The 14,004-nt window shown below is 43.2% G+C and overlaps 2 gene segments (V, D, J or C); one reads left to right on the forward strand and one right to left on the reverse strand.

Annotated features, from left to right (window-relative positions):
* Positions 1-9,609: 9,609 nt before the first annotated feature.
* On the reverse strand, positions 9,610-10,333 carry LOC112267526. The segment is given in 2 exon segments: positions 9,610-10,078; positions 10,245-10,333. Coding segments are annotated over 2 exon segments (378 nt in total).
* A 228-nt stretch (positions 10,334-10,561) lies between these two features.
* LOC112267679 overlaps positions 10,562-14,004 on the forward strand; it is a 12,213-nt gene continuing 8,770 nt past the window's right edge. Inside the window, 2 exon segments of the C gene segment in view lie at positions 10,562-10,578; positions 10,932-11,033. Coding sequence covers positions 10,562-10,578; positions 10,932-11,033 — 119 coding nt within the window.

The following is a 14,004-nucleotide window of genomic DNA, read 5'->3' on the forward strand; positions in this document are numbered from 1 at the left end:
TATCTTGGGAGTGTCGCCGCTGCAGTGAACGACGTGGGGCAGCAAGACAGAACTGTGGCTGATGTGAAGAAGAAATGGTCTGACCTTAAACTGCAAGGGAAAAAAAGAACATCCGTACATAACCAGCACGAAAATCACTTACGTCAAGTCTAGACTTTGAGTAGAGATATGATCATATCCAAGTCAAAGTAAGGTTTTATAAATAACTACTTATACGTGGTTTTCTGCGTAAGTCATACTTAAGATCCAAATTGATCGGAAGTCCGTTTTATAAATGAGGCCTCTGGGCTGTAAACAGGGCTGAATAGTGAGCAGGAATATTTAAATACTCATGGTAATATACTAATGGTAACGTATACATGTAAACAGGATAAATAGATAGATACTAATGGTAATATATACATGTAAACAGGAGTAATAGTGACCAGTAACAGGATAAATAGATAGATACTAATGGTAATATATACATGTAAACAGGAGTAATAGATAAATACTAATGGTAACGTATACATGTAAACAGGAGTAATAGTGACCAGTAGCAGGATAAATAGAGAGAATAATGGTAATGACAATCAATAATCATTTGAGCAGCAGAGCAGTGGTAGTAATACATCTAATCAATAATCATTTGTAGGTGTGAGGGGGAGAAGTAGTAGTTAGACTTTAATGGCCAGGGGATAGAAGCTGTTTAGAAGTCTGTTGGTCCATATCTCGGGTGGCTGGAGTCTTTGGCAATTTTTCAGGCCTTTTCTCAGACACGGCCTGGCATGTACGTCCTGGATGGCTGGTAGCTCACCCCCAGTGATGCGCTGGGCAGTCCGCACCACCCTCTGTAGGGCCTTCCGGTTGAGGGCGGTGTAGTGGCCATACCAGACAGTAATACAACCAGTCAGGATGCTCTCGATGGTGCAGCTGTAAAAGTTCCTAAGGATCTGTTAACACGTACTCTCCAAGGACCTTGATGACTGCCTCGTGTTTCCTTTACAGACAGTGGTTTAGAACCAGGACATTTTCCTAAGTCAGAGCTTTAGAATGGGCTTTGGTCAGAGACATTGTTTTCCTCGTCTGGATGGTTACATGACAATAAAAATTGCTTTAGGTGGTGAAGCCTGATCTGAGTCCCCCATGTCAGTCCCATGTTCTGGCTATCTCATGTTTGTCCCATGTCTGTCTGTACCATGTGCTTTCCCATGTTTATGTCATGTCATCCTATGTTCTATCTGTGTGTCCTGTCTGTGTGTAGAGACATGCCATGTTCTATCTGTGTGTCCTGTCTGTGTGTAGAGACATGCCATGTTCTATCTGTGTGTCCTGTCTGCGTGTAGAGACATGCCATGTCCATTCCATGTGACCTGTTGATCAGGCAATGGTCACTAACTCCAATTCAATCAGCTAAATGGACAATGAACAGAATGACTGCTAGGTCACACACACACACACCTGTCACACACACACACACACACACACACACACACACACACACACACACACACACACACACACACACACACACACACACACACACACACACACACACACACACACACACACACACACACACACACACACACACACACACACACACACACACACACACACACACACACACACACACACACACAATGAACACACACACACACACACACACACACACACACACACACACACACACACACACACACACACACACACACACACACACACACACACACACACACACACACACACAGACTCCAGGTTTAGCAGACTGAGTATCTCAAGGTGAATGGATATCTTAACTTCTTGGCGCACCCATCCCGTTAGCGGGATCATTTTCGTCAACATCCGCAAAATTGCAGAGCGCCAAATTCAAATGAAATTACTACAAATATTTAATTTTCATGAAATCACAAGTGCAATATAGCAAAACATAGCTTAGCTTGTTGTTAATCTACCTGGCGTGTCAGATTTCAAGAAGCTTTACAGATAAAGCAAACCAAGCGTTTATGTAAGGACATCTCTCTAAGCAGACAAAACATTACAAACAGCTAGCAGCAAAGTAGATTGGTCACGAAAGTCAGAAAAGCAATAAAATGAATCGCTTACCTTTAATGATCTTCGGATGTTTGCACTCACAAGACTCCCAGCTACAAAATAAATGTTCCTTTTGTTCCATAAAGATTATTTTTACATCCAAAATTCCTCCATTTGGTTGGCGCGTTTTGTTCAGAAATCCACAGGCTCGAGAGGTCACGACGGGGCAGACGGAAATTACAAATAGTATCCGTAAATTTTGTAGAAACATGTCAAATGTTTTTTAGAAGCAATCCTCAGGTTGTTTTTACAATAAATAATCGATAATATTTCAACCGGCCCGTAGAAAATGGGAGAGAAAATGTCTGCTCCAAGCTGTTGCGCATGCAAAACTCTGCTGGCACCCAGCCATCCACTGACGTGATGTGATCGTTCACGCTCATTTTTCAGAATAAAAGGCTGAAACTATGTCTAAAGACTCTTCACACCATGTGGAAGCTATAGGGAAATGAATATGGTTGCTATCCCTTTAAATGGAGGGAAGGCATGCAATGGAACAGGGAGCTTTCAAAATAAGAGGCACTCCCTAGTTGGATTTTCCTCAGGCTTTCGCCTGCAATATCAATTCTGTTATACTCACAGACAATATTTTGACAGTTTTGGAAACTTTAGAGTGTTTTCTATTCTAATCTGACAATTATATGCATATTCTAGCTTCTGGGCCTGAGAAATAGGCAGTTTAATAGGCAGTTTAGTTTTTCATCCAAACATCAAAATACTGCCCCCTACACTCAACAGGTTAAAGTGACTGAGTATCTCAAGGTGACTTAGTATCTCAAGGTGACTGAGTATCTCAAGGTGACTGAGTATCTCAAAGTGACTGAGTATCTCAAGGTGACTGAGTATCTCACGGTGACTGAGTATCTCAAAGTGACTGAGTATCTCAAGGTGACTGAGTATCTCAAGGTGACTGAGTATCTCAAAGTGACTTAGTATCTGAAGGTGAGTGAGTATCTCAAAGTGACTGAGTATTTCAAGATGACTGAGTATCTCAAGGTGACTGAGTATCTCACGGTGACTTAGTATCTCAAGATGACTGAGTATCTCGTATCTCACGGTGACTTAGTATCTCAAGATGACTGAGTATCTCAAAGTGACTGAGTATCTGAAGGTGACTGAGTATCTCAAAGTGACTGAGTATCTCAAGGTGACTGAGTATCTCAAGGTGACTGAGTATCTCAAAGTGACTGAGTATCTCAAGGTGACTGAGTATCTCAAGGTGACTGAGTATCTCAAAGTGACTGAGTATGTCAAGGTGACTGAGTATCTCAAGGTGACTGAGTATCTCAAGGTGACTGAGTTTCTCAAAGTGACTGAGTATCTCAAGGTGACTGAGTATCTCAAGGTGACTGAGTATCTCAAAGTGACTTAGTATCTGAAGGTGACTGAGTATCTCAAGGTGACTGAGTATCTGAAGGTGACTGAGTATCTGAAGGTGACTGAGTATCTGAAGGTGACTGAGTATCTCAAAGTGACTGAGTATCTGAAGGTGACTGAGTATCTCAAAGTGACTGAGTATCTCAAGGTGACTGAGTATCTCACGGTGACTGAGTTTCTCAAAGTGACTGAGTGTCTCAAGGTGACTGAGTATCTCAAGGTGACTGAGTATCTCAAAGTGACTTAGTATCTGAAGGTGACTGAGTATCTCAGGGTGACTGAGTATCTCACGGTGACTGAGTACCTCAAGGTGACTGAGTATCTCAAAGTGACTGAGTATCTCAAGGTGACTTAGTATCTCAAGGTGACTGAGTATCTCAAAGTGACTTAGTATCTGAAGGTGACTGAGTATCTCAAGGTGACTGAGTATCTCAAAGTGACTGAGTATCTCAAGGTGACTTAGTATCTCAAGGTGACTGAGTATCTCAAGGTGACTGAGTATCTCAAAGTGACTGAGTATCTCAAGGTGACTTAGTATCTCAAGGTGACTGAGTATCTCAAAGTGACTTAGTATCTGAAGGTGACTGAGTATCTCAGGGTGACTGAGTATCTCACGGTGACTGAGTACCTCAAGGTGACTGAGTTTCTCAAAGTGACTGAGTATCTCAAGGTGACTGAGTATCTCAAGGTGACTGAGTATCTCAAAGTGACTGAGTATCTCAAGGTGACTGAGTATCTCAAGGTGACTGAGTATCTCAAGGTGACTGAGTATCTGAAGGTGACTGAGTATCTCAAGGTGACTGAGTATCTCAAGGTGACTGAGTATCTCAAGGTGACTTAGTATCTCAAGATGACTGAGTATCTCAAAGTGGCTTAGTATCTGAAGGTGACTTAGTATCTGAAGGTGACTGAGTATCTCAAGGTGACTGAGTATCTCTCTCAAAGTGACTTAGTATCTGAAGGTGACTGAGTATCTCAAAGTGACTGAGTATCTGAAGGTGACTGAGTATCTCAAAGTGACTGAGTATCTCAAGGTGACTGAGTATCTCAAGGTGACTGAGTATCTCAAAGTGACTGAGTATCTCAAGGTGACTTAGTATCTCAAGGTGACTGAGTATCTCAAAGTGACTTAGTATCTGAAGGTGACTGAGTATCTCAATGTGACTTAGTATCTGAAGGTGACTGAGTATCTCAAAGTGACTTAGTATCTGAAGGTGACTTAGTATCTGAAGGTGACTGAGTATCTCAAGGTGATTGAGTATCTCAAAGTGACTTAGTATATGAAGGTGACTGAGTATTTCAGTGACTGAGTATCTGAAGGTGACTGAGTATCTCAAAGTGACTGAGTATCTCAAGGTGACTGAGTATCTCAAGGTGACTGAGTATCTCAAAGTGACTGAGTATCTCAAGGTGACTTAGTATCTCAAGGTGACTGAGTATCTCAAAGTGACTTAGTATCTGAAGGTGACTGAGTATCTCAATGTGACTTAGTATCTGAAGGTGACTGAGTATCTCAAAGTGACTGAGTATCTCAAGGTGACTTAGTATCTCAAGGTGACTGAGTATCTCAAAGTGACTTAGTATCTGAAGGTGACTTAGTATCTGAAGGTGACTGAGTATCTCAAGGTGACTGAGTATCTCAAAGTGACTTAGTATATGAAGGTGACTGAGTATCTCAAAGTGACTGAGTATCTGAAGGTGACTGAGTATCTCAAGGTGACTTATTATCTCAAGGTGACTGATTATCTCAAAGTGACTGAGTATCTGAAGGTGACTGAGTATCTCAAAGTGACTGAGTATCTCAAGGTGACTGAGTTTCTCAAAGTGACTGAGTATCTCAAGGTGACTGAGTATCTCAAGGTGACTGAGTATCTCAAAGTGACTTAGTATCTGAAGGTGACTGAGTATCTCAAGGTGACTGAGTATCTGAAGGTGACTGAGTATCTGAAGGTGACTGAGTATCTGAAGGTGACTGAGTATCTCAAAGTGACTGAGTATCTGAAGGTGACTGAGTATCTCAAAGTGACTGAGTATCTCAAGGTGACTGAGTATCTCACGGTGACTGAGTTTCTCAAAGTGACTGAGTGTCTCAAGGTGACTGAGTATCTCAAGGTGACTGAGTATCTCAAAGTGACTTAGTATCTGAAGGTGACTGAGTATCTCAGGGTGACTGAGTATCTCACGGTGACTGAGTACCTCAAGGTGACTGAGTATCTCAAAGTGACTGAGTATCTCAAGGTGACTTAGTATCTCAAGGTGACTGAGTATCTCAAAGTGACTTAGTATCTGAAGGTGACTGAGTATCTCAAGGTGACTGAGTATCTCAAGGTGACTGAGTTTCTCAAAGTGACTGAGTATCTCAAGGTGACTGAGTATCTCAAGGTGACTGAGTATCTCAAAGTGACTGAGTATCTCAAGGTGACTGAGTATCTCAAGGTGACTGAGTATCTCAAGGTGACTGAGTATCTGAAGGTGACTGAGTATCTCAAGGTGACTGAGTATCTCAAGGTGACTGAGTATCTCAAGGTGACTTAGTATCTCAAGATGACTGAGTATCTCAAAGTGGCTTAGTATCTGAAGGTGACTTAGTATCTGAAGGTGACTGAGTATCTCAAGGTGACTGAGTATCTCTCTCAAAGTGACTTAGTATCTGAAGGTGACTGAGTATCTCAAAGTGACTGAGTATCTGAAGGTGACTGAGTATCTCAAAGTGACTGAGTATCTCAAGGTGACTGAGTATCTCAAGGTGACTGAGTATCTCAAAGTGACTGAGTATCTCAAGGTGACTTAGTATCTCAAGGTGACTGAGTATCTCAAAGTGACTTAGTATCTGAAGGTGACTGAGTATCTCAATGTGACTTAGTATCTGAAGGTGACTGAGTATCTCAAAGTGACTGAGTATCTCAAGGTGACTTAGTATCTCAAGGTGACAGAGTATCTCAAAGTGACTTAGTATCTGAAGGTGACTTAGTATCTGAAGGTGACTGAGTATCTCAAGGTGACTGAGTATCTCAAAGTGACTTAGTATATGAAGGTGACTGAGTATTTCAGTGACTGAGTATCTGAAGGTGACTGAGTATCTCAAAGTGACTGAGTATCTCAAGGTGACTGAGTATCTCAAGGTGACTGAGTATCTCAAAGTGACTGAGTATCTCAAGGTGACTTAGTATCTCAAGGTGACTGAGTATCTCAAAGTGACTTAGTATCTGAAGGTGACTGAGTATCTCAATGTGACTTAGTATCTGAAGGTGACTGAGTATCTCAAAGTGACTGAGTATCTCAAAGTGACTTAGTATCTCAAGGTGACTGAGTATCTCAAAGTGACTTAGTATCTGAAGGTGACTTAGTATCTGAAGGTGACTGAGTATCTCAAGGTGACTGAGTATCTCAAAGTGACTTAGTATATGAAGGTGACTGAGTATCTCAAAGTGACTGAGTATCTGAAGGTGACTGAGTATCTCAAGGTGACTTATTATCTCAAGGTGACTGATTATCTCAAAGTGACTGAGTATCTGAAGGTGACTGAGTATCTCAAAGTGACTGAGTATCTCAAGGTGACTGAGTATCTCAAGGTGACTGAGTATCTCAAGGTGACTGAGTATCTCAAAGTGACTGAGTATCTGAAGGTGACTTAGTATCTCAAGGTGACTGAGTATCTCAAAGTGACTTAGTATCTGAAGGTGACTGAGTATCTCAATGTGACTTAGTATCTGAAGGTGACTGAGTATCCCATTATTTCATTACGTTTGACATTTTAGTCATTTAGCAGACGCTGTTACATGATCTTTATAGGTTCCATTTTCGTAGCGTTGTTCCAGACAGGTATTCTGTTTGTCTTTGGAAGCAGAATATAAAGGTGAAGAGAAAATAACTAAGAATCATTTGTGGGCGTGGCGCGATCCAAGAGGTGTGTGTTCTGCTTACCTCCAGTATCGTGTCAGTCAGAAATCAGCGCAAGCAGGATATCACCACCTCTGACTGAGGCACTTCCTGCGTGCGGCAGCCGTGACACGAAGGACACCAGGTGAGTTAACACATCAGATCCAGCAGCTATTAATCCATTAGCCTTCCTTGGGGAGCTCCTGGGTATTTATATCTACTACTGGTGTCACACACACATACACACAGGACACACACAGGACTCACACAGGACTCACACACACACTCACACTCACACTTATACACATATAGGACACACACAAAGACACACAGACACACAGACACACATGCACACACACAGTACACAAACAGGCACACACACACATGCACATAAAGGACACTTGCACACACACACACACACACACACACACACACACACACACACACACACACACACACACACACACACACACACACACACACACACACACACACACACACACACACACACACACACACACACACACACACACACACACACACACACCCTCCTGTATATAGACAAACGTCTTGACCTTCCTGTATATAGACAAACGTCTTGACCCTCCTGTATGTAGACAAACGTCTTGACCCTCCTGTATATAGGGGCGGCAGGGTAGCCTAGTGGTTAGAGCGTTGGACTAGTAACTGGAAGGTTGCAAGTTCAAACCCCCGAGCTGACAAGGTACTAATCTGTTGTTCTGCCCCTGAACAGGCAGTTAGCCCACTGTTCCTAGGCTGTCATTGAAAATAAGAATTTGTTCTTAACTGACTTGCCTAGTTAAATAAAGGTAAAATAAATATAGACAAACATCTTGACCCTCCTGTATATAGACAAACTTCTTGACCCTCCTGTATATAGACAAACGTCTTGACCCTCCTCTATCTCCTGACTCTAGCGTTCACACAGTGTGGGTGAGGAGACGTGTGATTCATTGTGACCTCCTTCCTTGACTCCTAAGAAAAGAGGATTATCAGTAAGTCCTTGTCTGGTCCACTGCAGGAGCCTGTTCAAACCCTCCACTGATGTAAGGAATGGTCATGGGCTGTAATGCTTAGTAGCATAGAGGCAAGGCCTAACCTTTCATATATGGACGATATTTAGCTTTCCCTTTCAGTCTTCAGTCAGTTTTTATTGTTATTATTTATTGTTATTATCTTGTATTTGTTGTGTAGTAAATATTTCATGGATTTATTTTCATTGTTTTAATTTGTTTTTCCTGTGAAGCGTTGCATTCAATGTCTGAAATGTGCAGTATAAATAAAGCTTGATTTTATTTGATGACCTTGCAAGGTCAGACGTATCACCTGGAGGTGAATGTTGTCCTCTGACTGATGTCCAGTCTAGTTTACTCAGGGTTGGGTCTGGGAGATGCCCCTGTGCGGTACAGGACAGGTACTGGTAGAGGCATTAGGAGGTTGTGCATGTGTGTGTCTGAGCATGTGACTTTGGAACTGTTGACCTTTGCCACTGGCTGACCTGTCAGTGACCCTGGAGGTATTCTAAACTGGGATGAAGGACTTCCATCTGGCTCAGTGCAGATTCCTGATGAACTCATGATGAATCTTCAGATGTAGATCACTAGTTCTCTAAGACTTCCTCATGCCATTCTAGTGGGTACCACGAGAATCACCTCAGAAAATGGTGCTCTTGTCAACTATTCTCTTTGGCAAGAAAACAAAAAGCTGACTGCAATAAAGTAACAGGCAGTCTGGTGGCATGTTGGGGTTGAACTGACTCTCTTCCCTGGGAAACTGACCTCTGACTTTTTAATCTTTGATCTTTACTAGTCTGGCTGACGACCTGTGTCCAACCTCTTCCTCTGCACACCACACAAGATTAGTGCAGTGACCTATAAAATGATCTGTGACTGACATCTAACCTCTGACTTTGATCTTTGACCTCCTCTGGTCTAGCGCTGATGTCGTGTAAGGACGGGGGAACATCTGGGCAGTGTACTGCTCTATTCTGGGAGAGGGGACATGGAAATCTAAGTTTCTGTTTCACAGGGCTCTCTCTCTGTCACACAGTCATAAACGTACACACCCAATACTGCTCCACAGATGTGTTGGCCAGCTGTGTGTGTCTGGTTGGTCAACCAAGCATTGAGGCACACCAACCTTTTTGCTTCACACATGATTTTATGTTGACTTGATATGGATTATTCATCCTCAATGGGACTATTTCACCTGTATCTTTCTGATAAGGAGGATATTTGTAGACATGGGAGGTTGGGAGGGTTATGAAACTAGTTTGTAACCATTATTTCTGAGTTAGTAAAGTGGTTATACTTGGTGATGTCATATAACAAGACCCTTAGTTCTGTGTTCAGAGGACCATCGATGTGTGTATTTCGAGCAGGAGGATTTTGTACGGCTCTAAATCACTGTGTGAACACACTTCCACTGTGGTAACTCTGACAGTAGTAAACTGCTGCATCTTCAGCCTGGACTCCACTGATGGTCAGAGTGAAGTCCCTCTCAGACCCACTGCCACTGAATCTAGCAGGAATCCCATCTAGCCGTGTCTTTACATGTTGTATTAGGAGTTTGGGAGCTTCTCCAGGTCTCTGTTGATACCAGTACGCACCCTCATTTCCACTATCCCATTTGTACACTTTAGTGTTGGTTGTACAGGTCAGAGTGACAGGGTCTCCTGGAGAAAATGTCACTACAGGAGGCTGAGTCACAGTCACCTGACCTCTGGATCCTGAAGAGGAAAAATATTAATTGATCAACGAGTATATAAAGGATATTATTTATATTTAATAATATTTTATACAGGGACAGTAATTCATTGAGATCTATTTCAATGATTATACAAGGCACTCAACAATATGTCATTTTCCCATTGTAAGAGTTAGAAACCAACAGACCTTTGAGGCAGCAGCAGACCAGTGTCCAGATGAAGATGGTGATCATTGTCATGGTTGTCGTAGTTTCTGTTGTGTTGAAGGACAGATCTCAGTCCTGCAGTCTGAAACTCACAGGGCTATAAACACTCCCAGAGCACTGAAGCATGAGCTGCCAATGCAAAGCACCTCCTCTATGGAAATACCCTTCCTCAGGACAGAATAATAAACTGCAAATAATCATCATGTGAATTGCTTTATATTTCTGTTGTTGACAGTAAAATGGCACAATTGTCAATATTGATATTTGCTGCAAATGACAATGTTTCACTCTGCCCATAATGCAATCTGATAACAAGTGACATCGTTGGATGAAAAACATTTTGCAGTGAATTTGGGTGAAGAGACTTTAAAGAGGCTCAAATCAGAGACTTCATTAATCAGAGTATGCTATATAGGTACATAGAGTGCTTAATGATTGTGGTTTCCCACCTAGCTATCTTAAGATGAATGCACAGAGATGCTCTGGATAAGAGTGTCTGCTAAATGACTCTAATGTGAATGATAAAACATGAGTATTACTTGCTATAATATTTCCTATATTAAGAGTGTCAAATACTGTAGTTGTATGTGAAGCTGTGTAATGCTTTATGAGTGTAGTAAAGTTGTACAAAGCTGTGTGGAGCTGTATGAGTGGTTCTGTTAGTGCAGTGTGTGCTCACTCTTGTGTGAAGGAGGTTGTTGTACGGCGTCTCAACTAGACTGTATCACTGTGGTTCACGTTCGGGGAAGGGACCAAACTGCTGCTGAAAAGTAAGTGTTTTCTCTTTTACTACTTACAAAACACTACAGAGTATAGAAATGCTGAACACCAGACATTTTAAGACTCAAACTCTGTAAAGGAAACCCCAATGTTAGTATTTATTTTAGACTGGAGGGTTTAGATGGCATAATGTTAGTATTTATTTTAGACTGGAGGGTTTAGAAGGCATAATGTTAGTATTTATTTTAGACTGGAGGGTTTAGAAGGCATAATGTTAGTATTTATTTTAGACTGGAGGGTTTAGAAGGCATAATGTTAGTATTTATTTTAGACTGGAGGGTTTAGAAGGCATAATGTTAGTATTTATTTTAGACTGGAGGGTTTAGAAGGCATAATGTTAGTATTTATTTTAGACTGGAGGGTTTAGAAGGCAAAATGTTAGTATTTATTTTAGACTGCAGGGTCTCCCCCCTTCGCAGGAGCCAGTGTCTGGTCTAGGACCTACTGGAGGAGGCCACAACAGGAGCTCTGTCTGGGGATACAGGAGTAGACAAGGCTCTGGTCTGGTCTGGGGCCTGGTTGGAGCAGTAGTAGTGTGTTAGAGTGTTAGAGTAGTATATTGAGTAAACTCTAGTACTGTTGGGGAGACCACAGTCCTGGTAGTAATGTGTATTTTATAGATTAGATTACAGGAGACTTCAATGTGTTCTGTACTCAGACTGTTACTGTGATGTTGCTGTCTGTCTCAGTTCTAATAAAGTTGGATTTTGGAAAATAACATCATGGATTAGTTGACTCAATGTCCAGTCTCTTGACAACAAGATTGATGAAATCCGAGCAAGGGTAGCATTCCAGAGGGACATCAGAGACTGCAACGTTCTTTGCTTCACGGAAACATGGCTCACTGGAGAGACGCTATCCGAGGCGGTGCAGCCAGCGGGTTTCTCCACGCATCGCGCCGACAGAAACAAACATCTTTCTGGTAAGAAGAGGGGCGGGGGTGTATGCCTTATGGCTAACGAGACATGGTGTGACAAAAGAAACATACAGGAACTCAAATCCTTCTGTTCACCTGATTTAGAATTCCTCACAATCAAATGTAGACCGCAATATCTACCAAGAGAATTCTCTTCGATTATAATCACAGCCGTATATATCCCCCCCCAAGCAGACACATCGATGGCTCTGAACGAACTTTATTTGACTCTTTGCAAACTGGAATCCATTTATCCGGAGGCTGCATTCATTGTAGCTGGGGATTTTAACAAGGCTAATCTGAAAACAAGACTCCCTAAATTTTATCAGCACATCGATTGCGCAACCAGGGGTGGAAAAACCTTGGATCATTGTTACTCTAACTTCCGCAACGCATATAAGGCCCTGCCCCGCCCTCCTTTCGGAAAAGCTGACCACGACTCCATTTTGTTGATCCCTGCCTACAGACAGAAACTAAAACAAGAGGCTCCCACGCTGAGGTCTGTCCAACGCTGGTCCGACCAAGCTGACTCCACACTCCAAGACTGCTTCCATCACGTGGACTGGGATATGTTTCGTATTGCGTCAGATAACAATATTGACGAATACGCTGATTCGGTGTGCGAGTTCATTAGAACGTGCGTTGAAGATGTCGTTCCCATAGCAACGATTAAAACATTCCCTAACCAGAAACCGTGGATTGATGGCAGCATTCGCGTGAAACTGAAAGCGCGAACCACTGCTTTTAATCAGGGCAAGGTGACTGGTAACATGACCGAATACAAACAGTGCAGCTATTCCCTCCGCAAGGCTATCAAACAAGCTAAGCGTCAGTACAGAGACAAAGTAGAATCTCAATTCAACGGCTCAGACACAAGAGGCATGTGGCAGGGTCTACAGTCAATCACGGACTACAAGAAGAAATCCAGCCCAGTCACGGACCAGGATGTCTTGCTCCCAGGCAGACTAAATAACTTTTTGCCCGCTTTGAGGACAATACAGTGCCACTGACACGGCCTGCAACGAAAACATGCGGACTCTCCTTCACTGCAGCCGAGGTGAGTAAGACATTTAAACGTGTTAACCCTCGCAAGGCTGCAGGCCCAGACGGCATCCCCAGCCGCGCCCTCAGAGCATGCGCTGACCAGCTGGCCGGTGTGTTTACGGACATATTCAATCAATCCCTATACCAGTCTGCTGTTCCCACATGCTTCAAGAGGGCCACCATTGTTCCTGTTCCCAAGAAAGCTAAGGTAACTGAGCTAAACGACTACCACCCCGTAGCACTCACTTCCGTCATCATGAAGTGCTTTGAGAGACTAGTCAAGGACCATATCACCTCCACCCTACCTGACACCCTAGACCCACTCCAATTTGCTTACCGCCCAAATAGGTCCACAGACGATGCAATCTCAACCACACTGCACACTGCCCTAACCCATCTGGACAAGAGGAATACCTATGTGAGAATGCTGTTCATCGACTACAGCTCGGCATTCAACACCATAGTACCCTCCAAGCTCGTCATCAAGCTCGAGACCCTGGGTCTCGACCCCGCCCTGTGCAACTGGGTACTGGACTTCCTGACGGGCCGCCCCCAGGTGGTGAGGGGTAGGCAACAACATCTCCACCCCGCTGATCCTCAACACTGGGGCCCCACAAGGGTGCGTTCTGAGCCCTCTCCTGTACTCCCTGTTCACCCACGACTGCGTGGCCACGCACGCCTCCAACTCAATCATCAAGTTTGCGGACGACACAACAGTGGTAGGCTTGATTACCAACAACGACGAGACGGCCTACAGGGAGGAGGTGAGGGCCCTCGGAGTGTGGTGTCAGGAAAATAACCTCACACTCAACGTCAACAAAACTAAGGAGATGATTGTGGACTTCAGGAAACAGCAGAGGGAACACCCCCTATCCACATCGATGGAACAGTAGTGGAGAGGGTAGCAAGTTTTAAGTTCCTCGGCATACACATCACAGACAAACTGAATTGGTCCACTCACACAGACAGCATCGTGAAGAAGGCGCAGCAGCGCCTCTTCA

The sequence above is a fragment of the Oncorhynchus tshawytscha genome, linkage group LG14 (assembly GCF_018296145.1).
Source record: "Oncorhynchus tshawytscha isolate Ot180627B linkage group LG14, Otsh_v2.0, whole genome shotgun sequence".
Taxonomy (NCBI): Eukaryota; Metazoa; Chordata; class Actinopteri; order Salmoniformes; family Salmonidae; genus Oncorhynchus; species Oncorhynchus tshawytscha.